We start from the raw sequence: 12,723 nt of genomic DNA, 5'->3' as shown, positions 1-12,723 counted from the left end.
ACATCTACACCCAGTATGATTACATGGACACCAATAACCTGATTTTAATACGATTAGGACAATACTCTGATTAAGAGTCTACCATGTAAACAGTGATTTCTGATGATCTTACTCCAATTAAAGTTATAATCAAACAAAAAAGACACCATATTAAGACATGTGGAGTGTGCCTATTTTAGCCACATTATTGAAGTGCAGTACAGGCATGTAAACACCTTAATCAAACTATTACTGTCATGTAGAATTTTTGCCGCATTTTGCGACAGGATAGTCTATACACAAATGCCTGTTTGACACTATGCTCTGCACCCACCGAGTCAGATAGGACCACAGACACCTGCATCGCGAAATGCTGAGGTTTTGTTTACCCATATGGCATGCGGTCTCAAATTCCATTGAAACTACACTCCTCCAGCCGGGCATACTCACATCCAATATCTCGCTTGTCATGGGGGGCATGAATGAAATGTTCCTGAATAAAAGTAAAATTGCCAAACTGCAGTACAGTCAACAAATTAAAAATGAAACACCGGAAATTGTGGATATAGCGTGGTGACGCGATGACATCAATTCAATTATGTGCTATAACATCTCAAACGGGATCATTCAAAACGAAATTCATGTAAACACCTTAATCATATTAGTGTCTTATCCAGGTTAAGGCAAATAATTTTATTACTGATGTCCATGTAAACGCAGTCACTGTTGAATACATGTTTAATGCATGTTTATGCATCTTGTTATATCCCTCAGCTCTCTGACTCTTATATCACTCTTTCTAAAGCACGGTGCCCAAACATTTTCGTATAAAGGGCCAAAAACCAAACATCATTGACGTCAGTGGGCTGAAGATAACTATATCAAAATATTTTACATTAAAGCTGCCATGGGTCATTTCTTTGTGTATTTAAAAAATATAAAAAAATCAATAGAAAGCATTACTTTGAATCATATTAACTAATGCAGTATGACTTTTTAAATTATAACTTGCAATAAAAACATAAACCCTCACATGTATAACACAGAGAAGTTCAGTGAATAATACACAAGCAGAACCTGCCTTTGCCTTGATTTGATCTCTGCATTGTCCCTTAACCGTCGAGTGACAGTATGTACATTTTAAAGTAAGTTACAGCATTTAATTGAAACATTTAATTTTAGTTAGCTGTTTCTTTGAAGTTTAATAGTAAAATAAACAAATTAAAGGTTACATTAAGTTTGAAATGACAAGATCTAACTCATCCCCATCATTATCTTTCTTCTCAGATGGGATGGTGGGCTAAATCAAACTTTGGCCCCTTATTTGGGAATCTCTGTTCTATAGTAAAAAAAACTCATCTTTACGAGGATGTTAATATTAATTCCTGTCTGTGTTTTCATACATTAAACCTACAAAACGCAACTATAAAAATACATCTTTGTTGGTCACGTTTTTTGTGTATAATTATAATTTAGTCTATATTTAATCCTCAACCCATAACTCAGACGCAGTTACATACTGATAGCTCACTCACTCCCAATGGGGAGCTTTTGGCCAATTCAATTGAAATAATTGTCATTTGACTAGGCATCTACTCAGTTTCTTCAAATATGTTTTTGACAATGTTAGCATGATTATTCTGCATGTGTGTCATAGTACATTATGCTGTGTGCACATCAGTGAAATGAGCTGCGCATAGTTAATTTACATTCAAGACTTTCACATACGGTAAAAACAGAGCTTTTCATCCTGGGATATTTCATAGGGTTCTAAATAGGCTGGTAAAAAAATTCTGGACATTTTTTACACTTCCCTAAGCCACATACGTTCTAGATAACAGACAACAATTCAAACATAACGTATCAATGCATTCTATAGCACCTTAAAAAAGGGATTGTATATTACAGCAAAACTCAGTACTAAGTTATTACAAGTTTGACCAAGCATCATCGCATAGAAATGTCTTTGCTGAAGACACAAGTCTCAACAAAGAGAGCATCCAAAAAAAAAAAAAAAAAAACAATTACGTAACATGAATGACTCAGTTATCAAGTGACGAAATGCAATTTTGTCATCATTCATATCTAAACTACTAACTGCTGGCATTGTTTCTGAGTAAGGGAGCTGAAATGTTGAAACGTGTATTAACATGAAATCAAATGACCACATACCATGTTGTTTGCTACTAAAGCGCATTTTATCTTATGGACATGCTACATTTGAGTCAAGCTCAGGTGTCGGGGGGAGGAGATGAGACAGATGATACAGAAAGATGCCTGAAGGCTTTCAAGTAACCTGTGCCATTCTTTAGATATGAGGTCATACCTGACCAAACATGAGACAGTCAACAGAGCAATAAAACCACACAGATGGCTGAAGTGTGTCAGAGGGAGGTAAGCGTGCAGGAGCGTGTGCGTATGTACAGGTTTTCTCTACATTGTCAGGAAAAAATAATACCTGACATTGTTGATCTTGTGGGGATGTTTGTATTTCAATTGCCTTCCTTATGATCCTTGTTTGCATAAGACAGGACTGTTGTTGTGCCCCGTCACGCCTTTCTGCAACTGCTAGCAAGCTCTTTACACTTAATGTGACAATGTGATCTTTGCAAATCCAACAGTTTTGCAAGTATTGAGTAGGTCACAAACAGAACAGGGCATCATTTTCGCATTCAGTTGACAGAATCACTGATTAGAATCAGAGTCATTTTGTTGACAGTCCAATGTAGACAGTATACATTTAGGAATGAGCGGATGTATTTTATTTCTATTAAAGTTTTTGATCATATCAATATTAACATTTTTGCTTACATTTTACTGCAAATTACATCCTAAACATGACATCTTGAAGCTGCATAACAGGTTTAATTCACTAGATTTGTAAAGTGTGTTGTACTGTATTATTCAAAAATAACTCCACCTCATTTAAATGAAAAAACTCCTCAACTCCTTCTGTCAATAATTATTAACACTCCCGTTATTCCAACCTTTGGAACACACATAAATATTTAACAATTTTTGAAAATTTCATAATATAAAATAGCAATTAAATTATGAAAATTGTGAAATTAAAGCAATAGTCGAAAGATCTGGCCGCGCCAGGTCAGGATGTGTCCGTTTATAACCTTTAAAGCGCGCTCTAGAAAACTGGACTGCCACGAATCAACCTCTCACATGCGCTGCAGGTAGGCTGAATGATAATTAAAAAATATGTAACTTAGGCTATACTGCTGTTTGCACATGCAAAATTTAAAAACCAGAAAATATACTGTACAGTAAACTGTAATACAGTTAGCATATCGATTTTATTTTGACTTGTAGCTCATGGGCCTAAAAATTTAAATGTAACCCTTAAATATTATAACCTCATTATTAAAAAGACTTAATAAATAAAATGACGTGTAGACTTAAAAGCCTAATGGCTTATGACATTTTTTTTTTTTTTACAAATGCCAACTAGACAATATCACAAAAAAAATAATTATTTTTAAAATTATGAAAAAATTTATATACCCTGTTGATTTCCATGTTATCCATGCTAAAATGTAACAAATTGTCTTGGTAATAACTGTGAATTTCTTTTTTTCGGTATCTTTTTTTAAGATATTTTTCTGGCTATGCCATAAAATGTAACTAACACATTCAGCTACTATTTTTTTAAATGACCTTAGATTGTAACATTTAACTTTTTCCTAACACTGATAGATGATTAGTTGGACACTAGGCAATGTCAAGTGTGATGACTCGGTTATGCTGATTACACTAGATTTATTAACTGGTTATACAAATAGTGAGTTATGTGTGGGCATAGTTTGAAGCCTTTACCTAAAACTTTACACATTTATACTATTTGAAAAAAGCAGAAAGAAATAGGGAGAATAAAATATAATTTAAAGCACTCATTTGGCGCTGAAGCTGTTCGTCTGCAATGCATTAATAAACGGTATTGTTGCATTAACTTTCATTGATAAAATCAATAATAGCGAAACTGTACATATTATTATTATTACTATAAAAAGAATATTACTGCCTTAAGTTAGTAACTTAGTAATGCAAAGTAAGAAATAAGTGAATAAATAGCCTAAAAGAATAAAATGCATTTTATTTTTGATGGACTTTCACATACGGTAAAACCAGAGCTTTTCATCCTGGGATATATCATAGGGTTCTAAATAGGCTGGTAAAATAATTTCTGGACATTTTGTACACTTACCAAGCCACAAACATTCTAGATAACAGAGAACAATTCAAACATAACGTATCAATGCATTCTATAGCACCTTAAAAGGGGATTATATTTTACAGTAAAACTCAGTACTAAGTTATTACAAGTTTGACCAAGCATCATCACACAGAAATGTCTTTGTTAAAGACACAAGTCTCAACAAAGAGAACATCCCAAAAAAACAATTACGTAACATAAATGACTCAGTTACAAGTGAAATGCAATTTTGTCATCATTCATACGTATCTAAACTACTAACTGCTGGCATTGTTTCTGAGTAAGGGAGCTGAAATGTTGAAACGTGTATTAACACGACATCAAATGACCACATACATTAATAATTTGTTACAATGCATTATTGTGTATGTTTCTACACTGTAATCATGATTGATTAAATACATGCATGTAATTACATCTGTAAGTAATTTCTGCATCCCCTACACCTTATCCCACTTTTAAACCTACCCATGCCTCCAAACTTGTCTCTAACACTACCCGTATCCCACCTCAAGAGCATGTTCTGCAATATATTATAAACACAGTAAATACACTGTTTTTAACTGTATTTTTGATTAAAGTGCACAGTAAATGAGGCCACCTAATATAAAGTGGGACCAAGATTATAATCACTGCTTTACTTACATGATGGACGGGCAGCACCAGGAAAGATCCACCTCCTGCACATTCAGTGATGACAGCGATAAAGCGTGGATTAGCGGCACAGAGTTGGTTGTCATGAACACTTCGAGTGATGGGGACGCCATCATAGCAGTTCTCTTTTGTGGCCGGCTTCCCAAACACATGGCGATACTTAGAACTCCGGTACTGAGGACGCCATGTCATCTATAGTGAAAAAGAAGAATCAATGAAATTAACTGGATTAATATCTGACAATTTAGCTGTGGTAAGCATATAGTATTCAGTTGTTATCCCAACAAAAGACAATGTTTAGATGTTGTATTTCAAGACATTTGTCAGGTTCATCTAAAGCCTTTAGTTTAGTTTTAAACTGATGTTTGACTGTTAAAGGCTGTGAAATCACTGAAATCATTAGGCGTAGTGACATGGAACTGCAATGTGGGCAAGACTTGAATGGAACTACTTTAGCTTTGCATTTTTCTGGATATTATTGCACAGTTTAAAATGTTCATCAAAATAAAGCATTCGACAATCCCATAGTTTTTAAGCTGAATGCCTTAACTGTCAGGTTTACTTCACTATAATGGATTAAATCTTAATCTAATTATAACAAAACTATATATCATTAGAAAGGTCTAAGACTTCTAAATATTTCAGCACGGATTCTTGATTTCGTTATGAAGGAACCCTAATAGATCAAAACCAATTTACAGTCAACCACTGAGTTATACATTTAAACCATAATATATGTATTTTAAACATAAAGCAGTTATGACAAACTGTGACATTCAAAAGCTTTACATTTCTAGTTTACATGTCTGATTTTTAAAAGATGTTACTGAGAAACAGTTGTGACAAGGATACTCATAGTCATAAACCAATGCTCTACATAAGGGGTATTCAACCCTGTTCCTGGAGATCTACCTTCCTGCAGATTTCAGTTGTAACCCATATCAAACACACCTGCCTGTAATTATCAAGTGCTGTTCAGGTCCTAATTAATTGGTTCATGTGTGTTAGATCAGGGTTGGAGCTGAACTCTGCAGCCAGGTAAATCTTCAGGAACAAAGTCGAGTACCCCTGCTCTACAGCAATTCATATTTTAAAAGTATTTAGAGGCTAAATTGCATTAAACTGCCCATTCTACTTTATAATGTGATGTCTACTTTACAAATATTGTCAAAAGTATAAAATAATATGGTTCATATTTCTTAAAACATACACAGAATAAGTGGGTGCACTTGGACATGGTCACCAATGGAAACTGCTGGTAATATTTGGTACTGCAGCCGAAATCAAATTTTTGGAGATATCAACTTCAAATTTGAAATGTACTTTGTTCAGATACTTGGCTTTGATTTTCTGTTCATTTATTCTAAAACAGATTTTGTACAATATATATTTTATGTATACAATAAAATGTCAAAGTATGCGTTTTATCATCTTCATAATCTTAAAAGGCACATAACTTTTGCTTTAGCTTTTTGAACTTTTTAACTTCAGCTACAATCTGACATCTGTCATCTTCAACATGAGGCCAAGCTTAAATGTATCCACCAAAGCATGAAAGATTGGCAATCATTGAACATGTTATTGAACAAGTTGAACGTCATTTTCATGTCAGTTAAAAAAGTGGAACATACATTTCATCAGAAGTCAGTTCAAAAGAAGATAACGTATGTGCAATTCAAAAGTGGCTCTTATAATGGCTAAATGTTGTAGTTTTAAAGGCTAGGTTTGTTTCATTTTTTTTTTCTAGATGTGTAAGAACAACTAAAGAAATCCTGAAGATACATGTTTAAGAACACAGTAGTAAAAAGAAGTCAATTTTTTTAATATACTGTCAAATTAAAGAAATAATCTACAGATAGATCGGTGCTTACTTGCACAAAATCTGAACTTGTTCCAAAGAGACTGTGCAGATTTCTACAGTACTCTAACTATCATTCCACATATCCATACATACCTGTCTTTTACATGGTCATTACATATTCCAACTAATAGTTGATAATACTCTCTGGTAATCATCCACCTCTGCAGAAAACGATGAAGAAAACAAGCCAAGTTCTACTGTCTCTGACTGAAACAATTTCCTAAACAAAATACCTGTCGGAGATATCAGCAAATACTCTGATGACTGTGTAGATAAATGCTTTGTGAAAACAATAAGACAGGTTTCAATGGGTGAAGGACAAAGCTCTCCTGTACAAGATGGAAAAGTGAGATCAAACTGTACTATATTAAAAAGAAAATCTGTCATTTCAACAACTGGATTTGCATATCTGAGATGTGTTCAGTTGAATACTCAGCAAGAAGATCTAAGAACTTGAGGGATAAAAGAGATAACAGCTTTTGACAGTTTTTAGCTGCCTGACTAGAACTACAAGCTAAAAATGGTGATTACGCAATCAAACTGACAAACACCAAACACACATATATTCACACACACACACACACACACACACACACACACACACACACACACACACACACACACACACACACACACACACACACACACACACACACACACACACACACACACACACACACACACACACACACACACACACACACACCTGACCTGAGATTTACATATTAGGAATAAAATAGCATTTTGTGAAAAAATTTGGTGTCAGAAACATTTTTAATAATGTAGACCAGAGGGGAAAAGGTGTATTTTAACTTAATGCGTGATAATTCAAAGTCACAAATAAATCCAATAATTTGTACTTTTAATATAAACACAATATGCAAAACACATTTTTAGTGGCCTGTAAGAACAGCCCAGTCATAAAAATATCGTTTAATGTAAAATACAATGTAAAAAAATCCTGGTTGCCTTAAATTTTTAAGCTGAGTCACAGTGCTTTTTACAGTGTATAACAGAATTAGGGAATTTTAGATTAATCAAAAGGGATGTTGCAGGAGTTGCTACAGAAGAATGTTTTACCAGTCTATGTTTTAAGTCATGCAACCCCCAATGCTGGGAAACACTCTCTCATTCAAACACTAAATTTACTTTATCAAAACTGGAAACTGAAGCATCCGAAGGAAACCCACAGAAACACAGGGGGAAAACTCCACACAGAAAAGCATCCCGATTCAAATGGGACTCGAACCAGAGACCGCTTTACTCTGAAGCAAACAGAGAGTTACTGTGCCGCCCAAAAGTAAAACTGTACACCTTTCAAATATTGGTCTGCAAGTTATGAATATCTCTGTAAAAAAAAGACTAAACATTTCATTTCCTACATATAATTAAGCATACATAATGTCTGTAGTGTTTTCAGCATAAGCCATCTCACTAGATGAGTACATGGACACATGAAACTCAATTCCTGAGCTGCTCAAAAAAGACAATTTTACCATTTCTTTAAGAAAAAATATGTACTTTCATATGTAAAAGACAAAATTTAAAACACAAAAAGCTGTCCAAAGTTAGATTTAACTTGAAAAAGTTTAAATTATATGCCTGTACTTTACAAAAAATAAATGTTAATGACTGTAAAAATGTAAACATGAATAACGGTGAAAGAATTGAAAGTAAAATTTATCAAAACATTTAATGTTGAAAGGCTTACAAAAAAAGAAATTAGGTTTATTGTATGGATATGCTTGTATATGTATTCTTATACAGCCTATAAAGTATTTTAAAATAAACGAAATAAGTCATTTTGCTAAATGTCAGAGATTTGCAACTTTTTTTTTTAACATTGCAGCGTGTATAAATGATCTGTATAACAGTGTATGACCATTTTACATGCACTTCCAAAAATAATAATGAAAATTATTATTATTACTACCACTACTAATACTACTACTACTGCTTCTTTTACTATAATAATAATAATAATAATAATACGTTTAAAGGAGCAATGACGATTTTTAAAGAGAAAATGAAACAGTATTTTAGTTGTAAAATGTGTATTAATTTCCATATTAGTACCCACACATGCTTAAAAGAAATGGATTTTATAGGTTGAGGAAGTTAAGAACATGAAACATTGCAACACTGCGAGCAATATAAGAGCAAACGGCAGGATTTGTATATGTTTGAGTTGTTCAGCTTTGAAAGGCTGGTGTAATGATTAACGGAGTGATGGATTAGCCAGTGTGGGTGTGGTGGTAGGTAACAATAGGTGTAAAAATCATACCAATAGCAGAACAAACTTATTAAGACTTAAAGCACAGTTAACAGAAGAACTAAAACACATCAGACAGAAAGTGGATTGCCAAATAATCAAGTTGAAAGCTGAATTTCATTTCGAAAAACTAATTTAAACAATGTAGTTGAAATGTAAAGTCAATAACTAAAAGAGCAACTTAAGCCATGAAATGTAAATGATTACAACAACAATAACAATAGTAACTCAATATAGTAATAGTAATATTTTAAAGTTAATATACATTATGCACCCCTTGTTTCTTCAAACCTCCGCAAGTCTGCAATTTGTAAAGGACTGGATAGGCAAGTAAAGTGAAAGCAGATTTTAATCAGATTTTAGACAGATTTGGATAAAAAAAAAAAAGTTGACTGGCAATCTACTTACCCTGTCTGAGCACACGGAGACCTGACAGAACAGAGAACTGTAGATGACAAAATAAAAGTGGAAAAAAATATCCGTTTGCCACTTCCACCGGTTACAAATCCATTTCAGCTTTTGTAGAACATTGCAAAAATCAAAGCGAGAAAGAAGCCAGACAACCAACACAAAGAAGAGAGAAAAGCAGATGTCAAACTTGTGCCCTGCAGCTTTAGTAAACGTGGACAGAAAGCCAGCGGCGTCCAGTGTGTGTGAGCGAAGCAGGTAAGAGATCATGTGCAAACTGAACTGAACACACTCCCTAAATGGGTGGCGCCTCACAGCAGAAAAGCACAGGGGATGAGAAGTTGTGAAGGAAAGATAACACACACATTCCCCACACTCATTTCCTCTGTGTCGGGGCCTGGCTGGTTAAGCATTATTAATTATGTATTAATACTTTTATGTTAAATAAATACAATAACAATTGTGTATTGGCCTTAAGTTTGATTTAAGAGGGGTATTTTTTATTCTAATTTACTTATTCTTTAAGTACCAATCATATAACAAGCTAATGTACTGGCATTCATCAGACTGATGAATTGATAAAAGAGAGCAGAGGTGCTTTAATATTGTTAATTTACAATCATAGTTTTTACTAGTAGTTTTATATCATTTTTGTTATTTTGGTTTTAATCTTAAGTAAAATAAAAAAAAATGAATAAAGTAAAAGTAAACTAGATAATGTCATGTTATTACTCTATAAAGAATCGCCTTGGATAGCAGGATTTATCAAAACATGTATTTATTAACAAAAACACTTACTACAAGCACTGGAACATAATACCCACAGGAGAGACATCAAGGGATGACAATACAATTTTGGATGCTAGACTGAACAAAACACAGGACATGATTACACAAATCACAAAAGTAGTGATGTAACAGGTGGAACTCATGATCATAGAAAACGGAAGGAAAACAGAACAAAGGAATCACAAGACGCAAACAAAAAGGATGATTAAAGACTAACAGAAGAACGAGGAGTCTAGGAGGAGACACGGGAGGGAGGAACCAAGAGAGGAGATGGAGGAGCTGGAGCAGGAGCCAGAAGACTCAGGACAAAGCCAGGAGGATGGCCCAGGGCAGAGCCGAGAAAGGGAGGAACCATAAAGGAGGAGTGGCCCGCGACTCCAGTGGGGGGCGACTGAGGGAGACGCCGCTGATAGTGGTGGAGCCCAAGGAGGACACGGAGAGCCGTAGGGTGAGGGTAATGCCGAGGTCCTAGAGGGCCAGGGTGGAGCAGATGGCCTATCTGGGTGGGGCGAAGATGGGAGTCCAGAAACCAGCAACGGAGCCAAATCGACAAAAGACAGAGGAGTGGAGTCTAGAGGTGCAGACAGGGCGACAATTGACCAAGGCGGAGGGATGAGGGAGCCTGGTGGAACTGGTGGGCTGACGGCCCACAGATGAGACAACACGGAGCCTTGGGGTTGAAGGGCCAAGGCAGAGTCCGCAGCTCGGAGGCCGGAGATGATGACGCCAGGGGACATCCTCCGGACATCATAGCTTGGAGACAGGCCCACAGCCAGACCTCCTCTCCTGAAGCTTGAGGGTATGCTGAGGGGCTGGCTGACAGCAGAGGGACGGGAGTTGACTGACTGGCTGCATGATCTTTCATATGCAGTGGAGGAGAGGGTGGGGTGCTGTTCATGACACTGAAGCTCACGTCTTTGAGGAACAAAGGGGCTAGGAGACTGTCTGGCTTGACACTAGAATTTGAGTAGACAGTTCTCTGTCTGCGGTGGACTCTGGCAAGCACTCCCTGCAGATGTATTGGGGTGGTCACTGGGTTTGGAGTGGCACTGGCAAGGTCCTCCTCTACACAGACGGTGAATGATGATCCATTCCTCGCCAGTGTCCACTCCACATATGAGGCGAAATTGCCTCGAGGACCATCTTCGGATGACAGTGGTCTGTATGCGGTGTTATTAGCGATGGCCAGGAACATTGTGGTTTGGTCCTCGAGGCTTAGTTACCCTGCCCCAGCAGAAAGAACAGGAACAGGAGGTGGTAGATGGGGTCCGTAAGAAGTACAAGGGGATAGGAAAGAAAACACTGGGGCAAAAAAGAAGGGGGGGGGGGGTATTCTGTCATGTTTTCACTCTATAAAGAGTCGCACTGGATTGAAGGATTTATCAAAACACATATTTATTAACAAAGACACTAACTACAGGCAATGAAACATATACATGCTGGAGAGACCTCAAGGAATGGCAGTACAATCCTGGATGCTAGACTGAACAAAACACAGAACTTAAATACACAGGACATGATTCCACAAACTACAAACAGGGGTGACACAGCAAGTGGAACACATGACATAAACACAAGAACCATGACAGATAGTTAATAGATATATTAGATTAGTAAATACTTGCTTGGATTTTTAAATATATAAAAAAAATTTAATACAAGTAACAAACTGGATTGTATTTGTATGCTTTTAGTTTTAGTTAACTATAATAATGAATCAAGATTACAATTCAATGCAGCTCAACTGTTTGCACTGATTTATGAAATGCATAGCAAAACAATTCATTCATTCATTTTCGTTGAGCTTAGTCCCTTATCTATCATGGGTCCCCACAGTGGAATGACCTGTCAACTATTACAGCATGTTTTACAAAGTCAATGGATGTCCTTCCAGCCACATTACAGTACTAGAAAACAACCAAACACTCTCTACAGCTAATTTTGTTTACCCAAATTACTTATAGCACATGTCTTTGGACTGTGGAGGAAACTGGCGCACCCGAAGGAAACCCAGACCAACATGGGAAGAAGATGCAAACTCCACACAGAAATGTCAATTGGCCTGTAACCAGCAACCTTCTTGCAGTGAGGTGACAGTGCTAACCACTGAGCCACTGTGCCAATCTGCAAAACAATAACTACTTTAAATCAGAGAATGCTACAAGGTATTTGCTTGACAATTTTGTCTAAAATGTAACTCTAAAATGTATCTAATTATCTAAAATGTAACTCATATTTACGTATAATATTTCTGGGTTAAAACAGGACAGCATTTTTTAAAGTGAAGGATTAAACGCATTAATACAAATTAAAACCTAAATTTTATGACAATTTAGTAGAATGCATACTTTGATGCAAGCTGTGAGATATGCAAGTTTCAATTTTAAATAATATTTTTTTATTCCAGACTGTATTTGTAGTGTGCTGACTTTTCTTCTATATTTATTTATTTTTTGCTCAAAAACCTAAAATTAGTTTATCTATTCTTTTAGACATGCTTCAAGTTAGTTCGCTTTTTTTTCAGCAGAATATTTGACA

General features: G+C 35.7%; 1 protein-coding gene across 4 annotated transcripts in view; it reads right to left on the bottom strand.

Moving 5' to 3' along the window:
* Window positions 1-12,723, bottom strand: part of coro2aa (coronin 2Aa) — a 52,539-nt gene that overhangs the window by 25,883 nt on the left and 13,933 nt on the right. For 2 of the 4 annotated variants that reach the window (XR_012385834.1, XM_005159876.6), the window contains exon 2: window positions 4,847-5,047. Coding sequence is in view for 3 of the 4 variants with exons in the window: in XM_005159876.6 (XP_005159933.1) it covers window positions 4,847-5,047 (201 nt within the window). In the remaining variant the exon portion in view is untranslated. 4 annotated transcript variants of the gene reach the window in all.

The sequence above is a fragment of the Danio rerio genome, chromosome 1 (assembly GCF_049306965.1).
Source record: "Danio rerio strain Tuebingen ecotype United States chromosome 1, GRCz12tu, whole genome shotgun sequence".
NCBI classification, from domain to species: Eukaryota; Metazoa; Chordata; class Actinopteri; order Cypriniformes; family Danionidae; genus Danio; species Danio rerio.
Note: the sequence above shows the minus strand (reverse complement) of the source record. Positions and strands in the feature narration are given on the sequence as shown.